Consider the following 21,412-nt stretch of genomic DNA (forward strand, 5'->3'; position numbering starts at 1 on the left):
AGACTGCTCCTCCAGGCCACTAAAACCAATGGCCTGCCTTATGAGACTGCTCCTCCAGGCCCCTAAAACCAATGGTCTGTCTTATGAGACTGCTCCTCCAGGCCCCTAAACCAACTGTCTAACTTATGAGACTGCTCCTCCAGGCCCCTAAACCAATGGTCTGACTTATGAGACTGCTCCTCCAGGCCCCTAAACCAAATGGTCTGACTTATGAGACTGCTCCTCCAGGCCCCTAAACCAATGGCCTGCCTTATGAGACTGCTCCTCCAGGCCCCTAAAACCAATGGCCTGCCTTATGAGACTGCTCCTCCAGGCCCCTAAACCAAATGGTCTGACTTATGAGACTGCTCCTCCAGGCCCCTAAACCAATGGCCTGCCTTATGAGACTGCTCCTCCAGGCCCCTAAACCAATGGCCTGCCTTATGAGACTGCTCCTCCAGGCCCCTAAACCAATGTCCTGCCTTATGAGACTGCTCCTCCAGGCCCCTAAACCAATGTCCTGCCTTATGAGACTGCTCCTCCAGGCCCCTAAACCAATGGCCTGCCTTATGAGACTGCTCCTCCAGGCCCCTAAACCAATGGTCTGCCTTATGAGACTGCTCCTCCAGGCCCCTAAACCAATGTCCTGCCTTATGAGACTGCTCCTCCAGGCACCTAAAACCAATGTCCTGCCTTATGAGACTGCTCCTCCAGGCCCCTAAAACCAATGTCCTGCCTTATGAGACTGCTCCTCCAGTCCACTAAAACAAATGGCCTGCCTTATGAGACTGCTCCTCCAGGCCACTAAAACCAATGGCCTGCCTTATGAGACTGCTCCTCCAGGCCCCTAAAACCAATGGTCTGTCTTATGAGACTGCTCCTCCAGGCCCCTAAACCAATGGCCTGCCTTATGAGACTGCTCCTCCAGGCCCCTAAACCAACTGTCTAACTTATGAGACTGCTCCTCCAGGCCCCTAAACCAATGGTCTGACTTATGAGACTGCTCCTCCAGACCCCTAAAACCAATGGTCTGTCTTATGAGACTGCTCCTGGCCCCTAAAACCAATGTCCTGACTTATGAGACTGCTCCTCCAGGTCCCTAAACCAATGGCCTGCCTTATGAGACTGCTCCTCCAGACCCCTAAACCAATGGTCTGACTTATGAGACTGCTCCTCCAGGTCCCTAAACCAATGGTCTGACTTATGAGACTGCTCCTCCAGACCCCTAAAACCAATGGCCTGCCTTATGAGACTGCTCCTCCAGACCCCTAAAGCCAATGGCCTGACTTATGAGACTGCTCATCCAGACTCCTAAAATCAATGGCCTGCCTTATGAGACTGCTCATCCAGGCCCCTAAAACCAATGGTCTGTCTTATGAGACTGCTCCTCCAGGCCCCTAAAACCAATGGCCTGACTTATGAGACTGCTCCTCCAGGCCCCTAAAACCAATGGCCTGCCTTATGAGACTGCTCCTCCAGACCCCTAAAACCAATGGTCTGTCTTATGAGACTGCTCCTCCAGGCCCCTAAAGCCAATGTCCTGCCTTATGAGACTGCTCCTCCAGGCCCCTAAAACCAATGGTCTGCCTTATGAGACTGCTCCTCCAGACCCCTAAAACCAATGGTCTGTCTTATGAGACTGCTCCTCCAGGCCCCTAAAACCAATGGTCTTCCTTATGAGACTGCTCCTCCAGGCCCCAAAAACCAATGGTCTGCCTTTTGAGACTGCTCCTCCAGGCCCCTAAACCAACTGTCTAACTTATGAGACTGCACCTACAGGCCCCTATAGTCATTGGCCTGTCTTATGAGACTGCTCCTCCAGGCCCCTATAGTCATTGGCCTGCCTTATGAGACTGCTCCTCCAGACCCCTGTAGTCAATGGCCTGCCTTATGAGACTGCTCCTCCAGGCCCCTATAGTCATTGGCCTGCCTTATGAGACTGCTCCTCCAGGCCCCTGTAGTCAATGGCCTGCCTTATGAGACTGCTCCTCCAGGCCCCTGTAGTCAATGGCCTGCCTTATGAGACTGCTCCTCCAGGCCCCTGTAGTCAATGGCCTGCCTTATGAGACTGCTCCTCCAGGCCCCTATAGTCATTGGCCTGTCTTATGAGACTGCTCCTCCAGGCCCCTATAGTCATTGGCCTGCCTTATGAGACTGCTCCTCCAGACCCCTGTAGTCAATGGCCTGCCTTATGAGACTGCTCCTCCAGACCCCTGTAGTCAATGGCCTGCCTAGAGGGCATTCCAGATAAGTCAATAATAAAAGAGGGACTTAAAGGGGCATTCCAGCCAGAAATATTTTTCATATATCCACTAAATAGGTGATAATGGAGGGTCCAACCACTGGGATCCCCACTGAACCTTGTACCCCCTTCCCCCACCCAACCCTCGGACTGTCACTAGGAATGAAGCAGAAGTCGAGCACGCGCCTGCTGCCCCCTCAGGCCATAGCACTGATGGAAACAACAATTGTTTGAATGGAGTAAACTTTAAATTCCTGCTGGCTGTGGTCTAGGTCTGGTGGGAAGTGGGGGAACGGACCGCTTTTCTGGCAATTGTGGGAGTCCTTGCCATCAGACCAGCCCACTGAGCAACACATGAGGTGTCAAAGAAACCAGAAAGTGACATCTTGTAAACAGACTGATTTTTAACGGCTGTAGCTCAGAAACGGCTGGAAATTTTTAATATAGACCAAAATTAAAAAAATTATTTTTAGCCCAAAACGAGTAAAATACAATCTAAAAAAATAAAATGTGCAAAAAGTGAGTGATAATCATCGGTAAAGATAACTTTGTAGCAGTGGTGATGACCGCGTGCGCCGCCATGACTATACTGGGGTTTGGAGCATTCCTGACCAGCTTCTAACCAGCGATCTGTAATTGCCGTACACTCTCTACGACTCTCTGAGGGACGCGGCGCAGGAAACAACTTTTATTAAAAATATAAATAAGACGCTCTGGAGCTTTAGTGCCGATCGTCTGCTGTGTCTCGGTTTCAGTCTCTCAGTGGGACAATAATATCGGAGGGGAGACTGCGGTCGTTTTGGGAGAATATGCCGCGGCTGCAGTGACTTATTGAGCGTCTTTGCGGTTTAGTGTAATTAATCCAGAGACATTCAAAGTACCAAAGACCCAAAGAAAAAAAAGAAAAATAACTAAAAAGAAGCAAAAATAAGAGAAGTGCAATAAAGTAACCAAATATCCATAACGACATATTAATATCCATCACCGCATATACTGTAAATATCCACAACTGCATATACTGTAAATATCCATCACCGCATATACTGTAAATATCCACAACCGCATATACTGTAAATATCCACAACCGCATATACTGTAAATATTCACAACTGCATATACTGTAAATATCCACAACCGCATATACTGTAAATATATATCACTGTATATACTGTAAATATTCACAACTGCATATACTGTAAATATCCACAACCGCATATACTGTAAATATATATCACTGTATATACTGTAAATATCCACAAACGCATTTACTCTAAATATACATCACCGCATATACTGTAAATATCCATCACCGCATATACTGTAAATATCCACAACTGCATATACTGTAAATATAAATCACCGCATATACTGTAAATATCCATCACCACATATACTGTAAATATACAGTACAGACCAAAAGTTTGGACACACCTTCTCATTCAAAGAGTTTTCTTTATTTTCATGACTATGAAGGTATCAAAACTATGAATTAACACATGTGGAATTATATACATAACAAACAAGTGTGAAACAACTGAAAATATGTCATATTCTAGGTTCTTCAAAGTAGCCACCTTTCGCTTTGATTGCTGCTTTGCACACTCTTGGCATTCTCTTGATGAGCTTCAAGAGGTAGTCCCCTGAAATGGTCTTCCAACAGTCTTGAAGGAGTTCCCAGAGATGCTTAGCACTTGTTGGCCCTTTTGCCTTCACTCTGCGGTCCAGCTCACCCCAAACCATCTCGATTGGGTTCAGGTCCAGTGACTGTGGAGGCCAGGTCATCTGGCGCAGCACCCCATCACTCTCCTTCATGGTCAAATAGCCCTTACTTTCAAAGTTTTCCCAATTTTTCGGCTGACTGACTGACCTTCATTTCTTAAAGTAATGATGGCCACTCGTTTTCCTTTACTTAGCTGCTTTTTTCTTGCCATAATACAAATTCTAACAGTCTATTCAGTAGGACTATCAGCTGTGTATCCACCTGACTTCTCCTCAACGCCACTGATGGTCCCAACCCCATTTATAAGGCAAGAAATCCCACTTATTAAACCTGACAGGGCCCACCTGTGAAGTGAAGACCATTTCAGGGGACTACCTCTTGAAGCTCATCAAGAGAATGCCAAGAGTGTGCAAAGCAGTAATCAAAGCAAAAGGTGGCTACTTTGAAGAACCTAGAATATGACATATTTTCAGTTGTTTCACACTTGTTTGTTATGTATATAATTCCACATGTGTTAATTCATAGTTTTGATGCCTTCATAGTCATGAAAATAAAGAAAACTCTTTGAATGAGAAGGTGTGTCCAAACTTTTGGTCTGTACTGTACATAACCGCATACACTGTAAATATCCACCAACGCATATACTGTAAATATCCATCACCACATATACTGTAAATATCCATCACCATATATACTGTAATTATACATAACCGCATATTCTGTAAATATCCATCACCACATATACTGTAAATATCGATAACCGCATATACTGTAAATATCCACAACTGCATATACTGTAAATATCCATCACCTCATACACCGTATATATCCATCACCGCATATACTGTAAATATACATCACCGCATATACTGTAAATATCCATCACTGCATATACTGTAAATATCCATCACTGCATATACTGTAAATATACATCACCACATATACTGTAAATATACATAACCGCATATACTGTAAATATCCATCACCGCATATACTGTAAATATCCACAACTGCATATACTGTAAATATCCATCACCGCATATACTGTAAATATCCATCACTGCATATACTGTAAATATACATCACCACATATACTGTAAATATACATAACCGCATATACTGTAAATATCCACAACTGCATATACTGTAAATATCCATCACCGCATATACTGTAAATATCCATCACCGCATATACTGTAAATATACATCCAGCATATTCCACCTGATGACTGTTGGCAGTCTGACCTCTGGAACTGAAGGTTCACCACCCCAGCCCCTAACTGCAGAGTGGCGCAATCTGGCGGCACAGGAGACGGCAGTGCAGCTCTACTTGTGTTCTCTGCACAGCTGGACTCAATCAGCTCCAAGCCCCTTATTCTAGAACTTACTGAGGCACCAAGTCACAGTTGCCATCAAGCGCAGGTCACATGGGCTGCCGCATGATATATGCTGTGGATTTGTTACAAGTGTATACAATGATGATAATCCTGGTAACTAAACTCATCAGGACAGGTCTTCTGACCTAATTGTTTGGTACAATGTATCGGTGCAGGTAAAGTGTATCAATCTAGAATCTGAGCACATCAAATCACAGAGGATTTTAGAGGCCGGATAAACTGAATCAAAGCCTCAGCTGTGAGAAGAATTAGGTCTGAATGAGTTTCCAACTAAACAGTAAATGTTTCCTGTCACCGACAGCATGCAGAGATCTTGAAAATTGTGAAGAATTGAAAGATAAAATATTTACGCCAGAATTCTTCTGATAACTTCTTTATGTCCTCCCATGATTCCATTGCTCTTTCTGCTCATCCTGAGCTTCCTCATGCTCTAGGGGTTGTCACCCAGCACATGCTACCTGTGTAGAACACACTGTGGGACGACTCCTGCACTGATGTTACGTCTTTATATCAATCGCTCATTCCAAAATGTTTACTGGCCCTTTAAGGGGCTGCTTCTTGCGTGCATTGCAGTCGGGGTTGTCACATATACAACACGTGACATTTACAGCAATTATGTTCCCTGCACTAAGTAATGACAGGAGACGTTTACATCGCACATCAAGCCGTCATGGAGCGTTAACCGCGTTTTTTGCGGAAATAGCACGCGACGCTGATGACAGGGGTAAAAACTGTGTGTAAATAGTCAGACGGCAGGGACCCTGAAGAGCGCTCTCCGGAGAGGTGGAGGCGCTGCTTCCATACAGCACGAGAGAAAGGCGCAGCTTGAGCGGAGAATTCTCCATTTAAGCGAGAGATGTTTGTTTATATTCACGGTTGGCGCACAATAAGCGAGCGCGATGTGATTATGAAAATCCTGGCGAGGCGGAAAATAACACCTCTTCAGAAAATCACGTCTCTAAAGTCTTAAGTCATTACACTATGCATGTCGGAGGATGGTGGTTATCAGCCGCAATGGGACGGCCCAGGCTGTGCTGACAGGCATCAGGGGGCTCCTAACAACCCAGGTTCTACCAGGGGCATTGGCCCCTCAACACCATGAACATCCCTCAGCAGAACTGTACTATGTGACTGCATGTAACGTTAGGAGTATCTGTAGCTATAGGTTTATTTATTTTACTTAGGCTACTTTCACACTAGCGGCAACGGACTCCGGCAGGCTGTTCCAGCGGGTGAACGCGTGCCCCTGGACTGCAGCTCCGGCCCCACTGACTATAATGGGGGCGGAGTTCCGGCGGCAGTACGGCAGCGCATGCCGAGAGCCGGTCGGAATAAAAGTACGACATGTCGTAACGGAATCCCTAACGCTAGTGTGAACCCACCCTTACTTATATATCACTGACATCTCCCACAGCGCTGTACAGACATTCTCATCACTTATATATCGCTGACATATTCCACAGCGCTGTACAGACATTCTCATCACTTCTATATCACTGACATATTCCACAGCGCTGTACAGACATTCTCATCACTTATATATCACTGATATATTCTACAGCGCTGTACAGACATTCTCATCCCTTATATATCACTGACATATTCCACAGCGCTGCACAGACATTCTCATCACTTATACATCACTGATATATTCCACAGCGCTGTACAGACATTCTCATCCCTTATATATCACTGACATATTCCACAGCGCTGTACAGACATTCCCATCCCTTATATATCACTGACATACTCCACAGCGCTGTACAGACATTCTCATCCCTTATATATCACTGACATATTCCACAGCGCTGCACAGACATTCTCATCACTTATACATCACTGACATATTCCACAGCGCTGTACAGACATTATCATCACTTATATATCACTGACATATTCCACAGCGGTGTACAGACATTCTCATCACTTATATATCACTGACATATTCCACAGCGCTGCACAGACATTCTCATCACTTATATATCACTGATATATTCCACAGCGCTGTACAGACATTCTCATCCCTTATATATCACTGACATATTCCACAGCGCTGTACAGACATTCCCATCCCTTATATATCACTGACATACTCCACAGCGCTGTACAGACATTCTCATCCCTTATATATCACTAACATATTCCACAGTGCTGTACAGACATTCTCATCACTTATATATCACTGACATATTCCACAGCACTGTACAGACATTCTCATCACTTATATATCACTGACATATTCCACAGCACTGTACAGACATTCTCATCACTGATATATCACTGACATATTCCACAGCGCTGTACAGACATTCTCATCCCTTATATATCACTGACATATTCCACAGCGCTGTACAGACATTCTCATCACTTATATATCACTGACATATTCCACAGCACTGTACAGACATTCTCATCACTTATATATCACTGACATATTCCACAGCGCTGTACAGACATTCTCATCACTTCTATATCACTGACATATTCCACAGCGCTGTACAGACATTATCATCACTTATATATCACTGACATATTCCACAGCACTGTACAGACATTCTCATCACTTATATATCACTGACATATTCCACAGCGCTGTACAGACATTCTCATCCCTTATATATCACTGACATATTCCACAGCGCTGTACAGACATTCTCATCACTTCTATATCACTGACATATTCCACAGCGCTGTACAGACATTCTCATCACTTATATATCACTGACATATTCCACAGCACTGTACAGACATTCTTATCACTTATATATCACTGACATATTCCACAGCACTGTACAGACATTCTCATCACTTATATATCACTGACATATTCCACAGCGCTGTACAGACATTCTCATCACTTCTATATCACTGACATATTCCACAGCGCTGTACAGACATTCTCATCACTTCTATATCACTGACATATTCCACAGCACTGTACAGACATTCTCATCACTTATATATCACTGACATATTCCACCGCGCTGTACAGACATTCTCATCACTTCTATATCACTGACATATTCCACAGCGCTGTACAGACATTCTCATCACTTCTATATCACTGACATATTCCACAGCTCTGTACAGACATTCTCATCACTTATATATCACTGACATACTCCACAGCTCTGTACAGACATTCTCATCACTTATATATCACTGACATATTCCACAGCGCTGTACAGACATTCTCATCACTTATATATCACTGACATACTCCACAGCGCTGTACAGACATTCCTATCCCTTATATATCACTGACAGATTCCACAGCTCTGTACAGACATTCTCATCACTTATATATCACTGACATATTCCACAGAGCTGTACAGACATTCTCATCACTATATATCACTGACATATTCCACAGCGCTGTACACACATTCTCATCACTTATATATCACTGACATATTCCACAGCGCTGTACAGACATTCTCATCACTTATATATCACTGACATATTCCACAGAGCTGTACAGACATTCTCATCACTTATATATCACTGACATATTCCACAGCGCTGTACAGACATTCTCATCACTTATATATTCCACAGTCCCTTTCCCAATATATAAGGTATAGTGTTTGTAGTGTGAATAGTATATGTAGAGTGTAAAGTGTATGTAGCATGTATAGTGTGTGTAGTATATGTGGTGTGTATAGTATATATATATATATATATATATATATATAAAGTGTTTGTATAGTGTATGTAGTGTATATAGTATACAGTATATATATATAGTGTTTGTATAGTGTATATAGTATATATATATAAAGTGTTTGTATAGTGTATGTAGTGTATATATATATATATATATATATATATCTATATAAAGTGTTTGTATAGTGTATGTAGTGTATATAGTATATATATATATATATATATATATATATCCATAAGGAAAATCTGGCAGCACTCCCTTCAGCAGTATCACAGGGTGCAGGCGGTGGTCCCTCGATTCAGGACGGAAGATAAGAAAGAAGATCCGCAGCACTCCTTGAAAGATAAAATGTTCTCTTTATTCACACATATCAAATATTGACAACGTTTCGGTTCTCTCACAGAACCTTTCTCAAGTCACTGACTTGAGAAAGGTTCTGTGAGAGAACCGAAACGTTGTCAATATTTGATATGTGTGAATAAAGAGAACATTTTATCTTTCAAGGAGTGCTGCGGATCTTCTTTCTTTTATATATATATATATATATATATATATATATATATATATATAAAGTGTTTGTATAGTGTATGTAGTGTATATAGTATATAATATATATTTATTTATTTATATAAAGTGTTTGTATAGTGTATGTAGTGTATATAGTATATAATATATATATATATTTATATAAAGTGTTTGTATAGTGTATGTAGTGTATATAGTATATAATATATATATTTATTTATATAAAGTGTTTGTATAGTGTATGTAGTGTATATAGTATATAATATATATATATATATATATATATATATGAAAAGTGTTTCTATAGTGTATGTAGTGTATATAGTATATAATATATATATATATATATATATATTTATTTATATAAAGTGTTTCTATAGTGTATGTAGTGTATATTGTGGCAGTGGAGCTGCCAGAGGGCCCTTGAAATGGTGTAACTCAGAGGAAGCCGGGTGAGAAGAAGAAAGGCTGTTAAATAGGGCGTTCCCTCCGTGTATCAGCCAGGCCGGTAATGAGAGGTATTTAGCAGCTGAGGAGCTCAGGTTAAGGTGGGCTCCCCGTCTGGGGAAGGAGCAGGCTGCTCCAAGGCCTGTGGGGACCCTCTGACCCTGTGTAGGGTAATGTCACTACCAGAGCTTTGGGACGTTCTCACAGCTCTGTTTCTCCACCCCTGTGATGATGTCACTACTAGAGCTTGGAGGAGTTCTCACTGCTCTGTTTCTCCTCCCCTGTGATGAAGTCTTTACTTTGTTTCCTTCCTCCCAGCTGTTCCTCCTGCGTTTGATTTCCCTGCCTTTAAATCACCCCTCCTCCTATTGTAGGGCGTGGATTATAGTTCTCATTTCAGTTGTAGCTCTTGCTTGAGTATCTTCACTTGTAGCTATCAGTTCACTGGACCTGTGTTCTGCTGCAGCAAGCACTCCGGATATTGCCAGCTGTCCTTGGATCCGTCTTCTCTGCGGCTGCAGCTCCTTCAGCTAAGTGTGCAGACATTGTTGTGTACCTGGTTATTTTCTGACTGGATCTGAGGTGGCCACGGTTCCCTCCATATACTGAGCAGGGCACCGGTGGCCGTTCCCCTTCCACTATTGTAGGGGTTACAGTAGTCATCAGTCTTAGGTACGCGGGCATGCCTCGTTCCGCCATTTGGATCCGGGCATGTGCTTTAGCAGCATAGGGAGAGCTTTGAGGGTCTGACAGGGGTCACCCTTTATCCTCCCTAGTTTGGGTCCGGTCAGTAGCTCTTTTTACTGTGTATACTCTTGTTGCTCACATACAGCCGTGACAGGTAAGCACTGGTGGTGTTTTGCTAGCTGGGGGGTAGACCCAGATCCCAATAGAGAGGGAAAACTACCGTGTAGTCAGTGGCCGGTGGCCGAGGATTTACATTTGTTATATGTTTTGTCTGCTGTAAAAGTGTCAATAAAGCTGGTTGAGGCCACTTTTCACCCAAATCTGCAGTGTTGGAGCGGCTTCTTGAGGTGTGCCACCGTGGAAGCTGAGAAGATGGAGATCCTGGAGCGCTAAGTGACCCCGAGCTGTTACAATATGAACAGGAGAAATCACACAATCATCCCACCTGACTTCATCTGATTTTTATGCCCTTCCCACATGCCACAGATTGGAGCTAGGTGCTGGAAATGTCATCATCTGCAGATCGTAGCGATACCTGCTATAACCTTATAGCTTCTCCTTCTCAGTGCCGCAGTTCCAATGCTAAGAAGCCTATGTGTCCATAGACAGCCTGACTATAATTGCCCTGAGGGGGGCGCTGTCCTCTTCAATACGCCCGAATTCTTGCAGCATATACTGTAGGCTAGTAGACGTATGGCCCTATAGCTATGGAAAGCCTCTAAATTTATTTTGGGGCCTGATCTGGGGTCTTGAATTATTTTGGATGATCTCTCTGGGTGTTGTAGTGCACCTTTTACTGGATTACCTTCTTTGCTCACAATCTCTGTGCTTCTTTGGGTCGTCTGATCCGGTGGCTGCTTTCATAGCTGTGCCCCATATTACCCCACACACACCCGGACCTCCGGCGGTTCTGCAGAGACCTGAGATGTACTCGTCTGAGCTGCAGGAACTACAGCATACCATCAGGGGCCCAGCGTCCCTCATAATCTCAGGTAAGTCCTATCTATGGCAATACACTGTAACAAACCCTCAGCTTGTTTGTTAGGGTGGAGTAAGAGGCATACAGTGACTGTTCTGTAGCTATGTCAGTAGGGGATGACTGGTCACGTGTAGCTGGTGGGCACCACCAACCAGGAGGGCAGAACCCCAATTTACATCCTAAAGAAATGGACCATGACTCGACCCTGTGACAACATTTTATAATTCCCATCTCCACTCAATGTCCTCATAGCACAATGAACTGTTGCAGCAGAGATCAGCGGCATGCAGGACGCCACTTACCACATGGAGGATTTTATTTTCTGTTTCATACACAGTGCAATCCTGAGAAAAGACAAAAAACAATCAGAAAAAGATTAACATTAAAACTAAAACCTTTTATATTTTCCTAGAAATTCACACAGAGATAAGCGGTGCCTCGTCAGCAAAAATCTGAGGGATAATGACATCATGTGCACATGAGCAACCTCCATATTCGTTACACAAACATTTACTGGAAAGAAGAGCAAATATCAATCATCAATATTACATGTCACATGTAGGATAAATCCTGTATAGTGAGTAATACAGGATAAGTAATGTATGTACACAGTGACTGCACCAGCAGAATAGTGAGTGCAGCTCTGCAGTATAATACAGGATGTAACTCAGGATCAGTACAGGACAAGTAATATATGTACACAGTGACTGCACCAGCAGAATAGTGAGTGCAGCTCTGGAGTATAATACAGGATGTAACTCAGGATCAGTGCAGGATAAGCAATGTATGTACACAGTGACTGCACCAGCAGAATAGTGAGTGCAGCTCTGGAGTATAATACAGGATGTAACTCAGGATCAGTACAGGATAAGTAATGTATGTACACAGTGACTGCACCAGCAGAATAGTGAGTGCAGCTCTGGAGTATAATACATGATATAACTCAGGATCAGTACAGGATAAGTAATGTATATACACAGTGACTGCACCAGCAGAATAGTGAGTGCAGCTCTGGAGTATAATACAGGATGTAACTCTGGATCAGTGCAGGATAAGTAATGTATGTACACAGTGACTGCACCAGCAGAATAGTGAGTGCAGCTCTGGAGTATAATACAGGATGTAACTCAGGATCAGTACAGGATAAGTAATGTATGTACACAGTGACTGCACCAGCAGAATAGTGAGTGCAGCTCTGGAGTATAATACAGGATGTAACTCAGGATCAGTACAGGATAAGTAATGTATGTACACAGTGACTGTACCAGCAGAATAGTGAGTGCAGCTCTGGAGTATAATACAGGATGTAACTCAGGATCAGTACAGGATAAGTAATGTATGTACACAGTGACTGCACCAGCAGAATAGTGAGTGCAGCTCTGGAGTATAATACAGGATGTAACTCAGGATCAGTGCAGGATAAGTAATGTATGTACACAGTGACTGCACCAGCAGAATAGTGAGTGCAGCTCTGGAGTATAATACAGGATGTAACTCAGGATCAGTACAGGATAAGTAATGTATGTACACAGTGACTGCACCAGCAGAATAGTGAGTGCAGCTCTGGAGTATAATACAGGATGTAACTCAGAATCAGTACAGGATAAGTAATGTATGTACACAGTGACTGCACCAGCAGAACAGTGAGTGCAGCTCTGGAGTATAATACAGGATGTAACTGAGTATCAGTACAGGATAAGTAATGTATGTACACAGTGACTGCACCAGCAGAATAGTGAGTGCAGCTCTGGAGTATAATACAGGATGTAACTCAGGATCAGTACAGGATAAGTAATGTATGTACACAGTGACTGCACCAGCAGAATAGTGAGTGCAGCTCTGGAGTATAATACAGGATGTAACTCAGGATCAGTACAGAATAAGTAATGTAATGTATGTACACTGTGACTCCACCTGCAGAATAGGGAGTGCAGCTCTGGAGTATGATACATGATGTAACTCAGGATCAATGCAGGATAAGTAATGTAATGTATGTACACAGTGACTCCACAAGCAGAATAGGGAGTGCAGCTCTGGAATATAATACAGGATGTAACTCCGGATCAGTACAGGATAAGTAATGTATATACACAGTGACTGCACCTGCAGAATAGTGAGTGCAGCTCTGGAGTATAATACAGGATGTAACTCAGAATCAGTACAGGATAAGTAATGTAATGTATGTACACAGTGACTGCACCTGCAGAATAGTGAGTGCAGCTCTGGAGTATAATACAGGATGTAATTCACTATTCTGCTGGTGCAGTCACTGTGTACCTACATTACTTATCCTGTACTGATCCTGAGTTACATCCTGTATTATACTCCAGAGCTGCACTCACTATTCTGCTGGTGCAGTCACTGTGTACCTACATTACTTATCCTGTACTGATCCTGAGTTACATCCTATGGCCTCATGCACACGACAGTATTTTTTCACGGTCCGCAAAACGGGGTTCCGTTGGTCCGTGATCCGTGACCGTTTTTTCGTCCATGGGTCTTCCTTGATTTTTGAAGGATCCACGTTTTGGTGTCCTCCTGACCGTGCGGAGCCAAACAGATCCGTCCTGACTTACAATGCAAGTCAATGTGGACGGATCCGTTTGACGTTGATACAATATGGTACAATTGCAAACGGATCCGTCCCCCATTGACTTTCAATGTAAAGTCAGGAGTTAAAATACCATAGGATCAGAGTTTTCTCCAATCTGATTGTATATTTTAACTTGAAGCGTCCCCATCACCATGGGAACGCCTCTATGTTAGAATATACCATCGGATTTGAGTTAGATGGTGAAACTCAAATCCGACAGTATATTCTAACACAGAGGCGTTCCCATAGTGATGGGGACGCTTCAAGTTAGAATATCCTACGAACTGTGTACATGACTGCCCCCTGCTGCCTGGCAGCACCCGATCTCTTACAGGGGGCTGTGATCCGCACAATTAACCCCTCAGGTGCCACACCTAAAGGGTTAATTGTGCGTATCATAGCCCCCTGTAAGAGATCAGGTGCTGCCAGGTCGGAGGGGGCAGACACCCTCCCTCCCCAATATTATATTCATTGGTGGCCAGTGCGGCCTCCCCTCTCCCCCCCCCCAGTTAAAATCACGTTTCGAATCCCCCATCATTGGTGGCCAGTGCGGCCTCACCTCTCCCCCCCCTAGTTAAAATCACGTTCCCCCATCATTGGTGGCAGTGGAGAGTTCCAATCGGAGTCCCAGTTTAATCGCTGGGGCTCCGATCGGTAACCATGGAAACCAGGACGCTACTGCAGTCCTGGTTGCCATGGTTACTTAGCAATGTTTAGAAGCATTATACTTACCTGCGAGCTGCGATGTCTGTGTCCGGCCGGGAGCTCCTCCTACTGGTAAGTGAAAGGTCTGTGCGGCGCATTGCTTATAGCACAGACCTTTCACTTACCAGTAGGAGGAGCGCCCAGCTGGTCACAGACATCGCAGCTCGCAGGTAAGTATAATGCTTCTAAACATTGCTAAGTAACCATGGCAACCAGGACTGCAGTAGCGTCCTGGTTGCCATGGTTACCGATCGGAGCCCCAGCGATTAAACTGGGGCTCCGATCGATATGCCCCCATTGTCTGTGATGGGAATACCCCTTTAACATAAGCTAATATGAGAAAGGCTGTTAGTTGCTTAGAGTTAATTTGGGTTCCTTTCTGGCCTTGCAGATTATTACCTACTGTTGGAGTGATCTTTGTGAGTTGAACTACTCCTTGGGAGGATAATAATGATCTAGAATTTTCTCTATTTGTACCCAATGTGTCTGACTGTGTATTGTTGGAGCCCAGACTCTTTAGAGATGGTTTTGTAACCTTTTTTAACCTGATGAGCATCAACAACTTTTCTTATGAGGTCCTCAGAAATCTCCCTTGTTCCTGCCATGATACACTTCCACAGACATGTTGTGAAGATCAGAATTCAATAGATTTATGTTCTTTACATAAAACAGGTCGCTCGCTCACACCTGATTGTCATCCCATTGATTGAATACACCCGACTCTAATTTCACCTGCAGATTATTTGCTAGTCCGGAAGGTTCACATACTTTTACCGCTCACAGACATGTGACATTAGATTATTTTCTTCAATATATGAATGACCAAGTCTAATATCTGTGACTCATTTGTTTGATTTGGTTCTTTATCTACCTTTAAAAATTGTGTGAAAACCTGTTGTAGCTTTAGGTCAAATTTATGCAGAAATATAGAACATTCTAAAGGGTTGACAAACTTCCAAGGACCATTGTATCTATCAATCAATCAATCAAATAAGCTTTGTTGGCACGACAAAACATTGCCAAAGGAAGTAGGAGATAATTGGGTAGGGATTGGGGATAGGGACACACCCAGGTTTGGAGTATAGGGTAGGTTTGGGGGCTGGGCACACATTCAGGGTGGGGGTATAAGAATCTGTGACATATCAGGCTCCTCTCAGTCTACGGCAGGCATTGACATATTATGCTGCTATGGCCGCTGTGTTCTCCTCTTCCCCCTGCAGAAAGGAGAGTCATAGGGGTGAAGTCTGGGAAGAGATCAGACAGTCTCCTGAAGCATCTTCCTCATGAGTATTTGGGGCCCCACAGCAGGAAGTGGGCCTCATCCTCCACAGTCTCCTGGTCCCAATGCTGCTCTCCCTGGGCTTGGAGTTCTGTTGATTCGATGAGCAGGCTGTGGGCTCTCAGTCTGTACCGGCTCAGGATCTGTCGGTCTCTTGGATTGGAGAGTTTCTCCAGATATGGGGCCAGTTTGTACTCCCTCTGCAGGCTCTGGTATACTGTCAGCTTCTGTGATGTTCTTATGTTGTTCCTCCAGACAATGATATATCCCTCTTTGCCCTTGTGTATTGTCTTCTGGATTCCCCCTTTGTACTGGTTGGTGGCTTGGTCAGGTTGTGTCACGGATGAAGTTAGCAGATAGCTGGAACATATAAATAAACGAGCGACTGGCTTGATCCCAAACTAAGGAGCTTATAGGTGAGCCCTATAAAACCCTAAGAGCTCTCCCTGACTGCTAAGCACATGCAAGGGTCTGTATGGTAGACGATTGCATGCCCACGTACCTAATACTGTGTTACACCTGAAAATCCTATAATAGTGAGGGGACATGACCACCGGCTCCCTGCACTTAATACGGACGGAGTCAGGGTCACCTAGAATCAAGCCAGCAAGGAAACACAATAAAGTAAATGACTTATCTGAACAAACAGCAGAAGCAGCCACCAGCAGTGAACACCTCATCCAGGAAGTAGTATAAACCGCAAAGTGATGCAGTATGGGAGGGATTATAAAGGAAGACGATTAGTCGAAATAAGTGACACCTGGCAGAAGGAAAGGAGATGAGAAAGTGAAACCAAAACAAAGAACATCATACAAGAGGTAGAGAAGAACGTCTGCCAGATCTTCTCACAGAACCGGCGGTGACAGGTTGCACTGGTTGGTGGCTTGGTCAGACTGTACTGGTTGGGGGCTTGGCCAAGTTGTACTGGTTGGGAGCTTGGTCAGGTTGTCCTGGTTGGGGGCTTGGTCAGGCTGTGCTGGTTGGTGGCTTGGTTAGGCTGTCCTGGTTGGTGGCTTGGTCAGGTTATACTGGTTGGTGGCTTGGTCAGACTGTACTGGTTGTTGGTGGCTTGGTCGGACTGTACTAGTTGGTAGCTTGGTCAGGTTGTACTGGTTGGTGGCTTGGTCGGACTGTACTGGTTGGTAGCTTGGTCAGGTTGTACTGGTTGTTGGCTTGGTCGGACTGTACTGGTTAGTGGCTTAGCCAGGCTGTACTGGTTGGTGGCTTGGTCAGGCTGTCCTGGTGGGTGGCTTGGTCAGGCTGTCCTGGTGGGTGGGTGGCTTGGACAGGCTGTACTGGTTGGTGGCTTGGTCAGGCTGCAGTGGTCGGTGGCTTGGTCAAGCTGGGTTTGGGTGACTTGTTCAGGGGTGCCTAGTTTTCCTGCAGATTCTTGGTGTAGCAAGGCTGTGTGTGGTAGGAGCTGGGACTGCTGCTATGTAGATGATCTCTGAATGATAGCGCCCTCTTATGGACATCAAGGTTTAGTGGGAATCTGCCCAGCTCTGCTTGGCAGGCACTGGTTGAGGTGCTCCTGTGGACTGGAGAAGGTGTTTACACAATTCCAGGTGGAAAATTAAACCTATCTATCTCTATTTGCAGTAGGGCAGCCTAGTATCGAAAAATAGCAAATCCCATTATCTTATCGATTCAGGTACAAAAGTACAGATTATTGAAAGTTCGATACTCGGTGCAGCCCTACTGTCTGTCTTTCTATCTATCTATATCTTTGAGATCCTGCAGGAGTGTCGGGGACACTGGGAGGCCACTGGGATGCATTACGTCCTGGATACAAGACACATTTCTTGCGCTCTCCGAGGTCCTGAATGTTCTCAGAGACACATCCTGACCCCTGAATGTCCTGCAATGTATTGTATTCCTGTCAGTCCCATGTAACGTGTTCTGGTTTTACCACTGTGGGAGATATTGATAATTACACCTTATATAAAGGTGTAATTAATGTGTCCTGTAGCTGTCAGGTGAAAGCGGTGAAGCTTCTACTTCTCCAGTGGATGCTGGACATTATATCTTTGCTGTGTCTGTAGTAAATCTACAGCAGCCTCCATATATAACCACATTATACACTGTATGGAGAGAAGTCCTCTGCCCTCCACAGTTCACCTCCAGGAACTTTTCTGACCTCCCATCCTACATCCATAGGCATTAATATGGAGCTGGTCCCCGCTCTGCTCCTGTGGGAAAGTCACCTCTTTGCTCCTCTGGGAAGGTCGCCCCTTTGTTTTTTTGGGAGGCTTTTTTACAATCTTTTGGAGGGTGTCTGTGGAAATTTTTGTCCCTTAACCCAGGACACCATTTGTGAGTTCAGACCCTGATGACCTGATGGAGAGGGCTCAGCTCACAGTCTCTGTTCTGGTGTTGGATGGGGTTGAGGTCAGGACAATGTGCGGCTGGTAAAGTTCTTCCAGATTCACCCAACCATGCACTGGGGTTCAGTCATTGGGGAAAACAAAAGGGCCTTCCCCAAACTGTTCCCACAAAGTTGTCACCATACATTTGTCCACATGGAAGTGACTTGTGACAGGGATGGCATTATAATAAAGGACCATGCTGGAATTCAGGGAGCTCTTTACAATAAGCCTGCTAGAGGCTGGATGTTATACACTGTGGTAATGGTAGACTGCATGACTAGAGGCTGGATGTTATACACTGTGGTAATGGTAGACTGCATGGCTAGAGACTGGATGTTATACACTGTGGTAATGGTAGACTGCATGGCTAGAGGCTGGATGTTATACACTGTAGTAATGGTAGACTGCATGGCTAGAGGCTGGATGTTATACACCTGTGGTAATGGTAGACTGCATGGCTAGAGGCTGGATGTTATACACTGTAGTAATGGCAGACTGCATGGCTAGAGGCTGGATGTTATACACTGTAGTAATGGTAGACTGCATGGCTAGAGGCTGGATGTTATACACTGTGGTAATGGTAGACTGCACGGCTAGAGGCTGGATGTTATACACTGTGGTAATGGTAGACTGCACGGCTAGAGGCTGGATGTTATACACTGTAGTAATGGTAGACTGCATGGCTAGAGGCTGGACTTTTTTTATTAAAATATAAATAAATATTTTACATAATGGAAAACTTATCCAAACATAGCAATAAACCAAACAAGTGACATAACACAGAGTCTAGCAAAAATAGTATTCCCTTACCCGACCAGTCTCCCACCCCAAAAACCCCTATTTTACCTATTTACATATTAAAATGCTTACATGCTCATCTAAAATCCATATATACACTGCTCAAAAAAATAAAGGGAACACTTAAACAACACAATGTAACTCCAAGTCAATCACACTTCTGTGAAATCAAACTGTCCACTTAGGAAGCAACACTGAGTGACAATCAATTTCACATGCTGTTGTGCAAATGGGATAGACAACAGGTGGAAATTATAGGCAATTAGCAAGACACCCCCAATAAAGGAGTGGTTCTGCAGGTGGTGACCACAGACCACTTCTCAGTTCCTATGCTTCCTGGCTGATGTTTTGGTCACTTTTGAATGCTGGCGGTGCTTTCACTCTAGTGGTAGCATGAGACGGAGTCTACAACCCACACAAGTGGCTCAGGTAGTGCAGCTTATCCAGGATGGCACATCAATGCGAGCTGTGGCACGAAGGTTTGCTGTGTCTGTCAGCGTAGTGTCCAGAGCATGGAGGCGCTACCAGGAGACAGGCCAGTACATCAGGAGATGTGGAGGAGGCCGTAGGAGGGCAACAACCCAGCAGCAGGACCGCTACCTCCGCCTTTGTGCAAGGAGGAACAGGAGGAGCACTGCCAGAGCCCTGCAAAATGACCTCCAGCAGGCCACAAATGTGCATGTGTCTGCTCAAACGGTCAGAAACAGACTCCATGAGGGTGATATGAGGGCCCGACGTCCACAGGTGGGGGTTGTGCTTACAGCCCAACACCGTGCAGGACGTTTGGCATTTGCCAGAAAACACCAAGATTGGCAAATTCGCCACTGGCGCCCTGTGCTCTTCACAGATGAAAGCAGGTTCACACTGAGCACATGTGACAGACGTGACAGAGTCTGGAGACGCCGTGGAGAACGTTCTGCTGCCTGCAACATCCTCCAGCATGACCGGTTTGGCATTGGGTCAGTAATGGTGTGGGGTGGCATTTCTTTGGAGGGCCACACAGCCCTCCATGTACTCGCCAGAGGTAGCCTGACTGCCATTAGGGACCGAGATGAGATCCTCAGACCCCTTGTGAGACCATATGCTGGTGCGGTTGGCCCTGGGTTCCTCCTAATGCAAGACAATGCTAGACCTCATGTGGCTGGAGTGTGTCAGCAGTTCCTGCAAGACGAAGGCATTGATGCTATCGACTGGCCCGCCCGTTCCCCAGACCTGAATCCAATTGAGCACATCTGGGACATCATGTCTCGCTCTATCCACCAACGTCACGTTGCACCACAGACTGTCCAGGAGTTGGCAGATGCTTTAGTCCAGGTCTGGGAGGAGATCCCTCAGGAGACCGTCCGCCACCTCATCAGGAGCATGCACAGGCGTTGTAGGGAGGTCATACAGGCACGTGGAGGCCACACACACTACTGAGCCTCATTTTGACTTGTTTTAAGGACATTACATCAAAGTTGGATCAGCCTGTAGTGTGTTTTTCCACTTTAATTTTGAGGGTAACTCCAAATCCAGACCTCTATGGGTTAAAAAATTAGATTTCCTTTTTTTTTTTGTGTGATTTTGTTGTCCGCACATTCAACTATGTAAAGAACAAAGTATTTCAGAAGAATATTTAATTAATTCAGATCTAGGATGTGTTATTTTTGTGTTCCCTTTATTTTTTTGAGCAGTGTACAAAACATATATACAAACATATATACAAATGTAATAATTATATGCCAGCCGTATATAAAAAACAAATATACAAATATTCAAAACACAAGCAGAAACCTTAACCTTAAGGGCTCTTTCACACTTGCGTTATTGTCTTCCGGCATAGAGTTCCGTCGTCGGGACTCTATGCCGGAAGAATACTGATCAGGATTATCCTAATGCATTCTGAATGGAGAGTAATCCGTTCAGGATGCATCAGGATGTCTTCAGTTCCGGTACGGAACGTTTTTTGGCCGGAGAAAATACCGCAGCATGCTGCGCTTTTTGCTCCGGCCAAAAATCCTGAAGACTTGCCGCAACGCCGGATCCGGG

General features: G+C 44.6%; 1 protein-coding gene across 1 annotated transcript in view; it reads right to left on the reverse strand.

Annotated features, from left to right (window-relative positions):
* Nucleotides 1-21,412, reverse strand: part of LOC120977959 (connector enhancer of kinase suppressor of ras 2-like) — a 535,146-nt gene that overhangs the window by 210,237 nt on the left and 303,497 nt on the right. Inside the window, exon 4 of the mRNA XM_040406152.1 lies at nucleotides 11,946-11,987. Within this exon, the coding sequence (XP_040262086.1) occupies nucleotides 11,946-11,987 (42 nt within the window). The remainder of the gene's footprint in view (nucleotides 1-11,945; nucleotides 11,988-21,412) is intronic.

This window comes from Bufo bufo, chromosome 8 (assembly GCF_905171765.1).
Source record: "Bufo bufo chromosome 8, aBufBuf1.1, whole genome shotgun sequence".
Classification (NCBI taxonomy): Eukaryota; Metazoa; Chordata; class Amphibia; order Anura; family Bufonidae; genus Bufo; species Bufo bufo.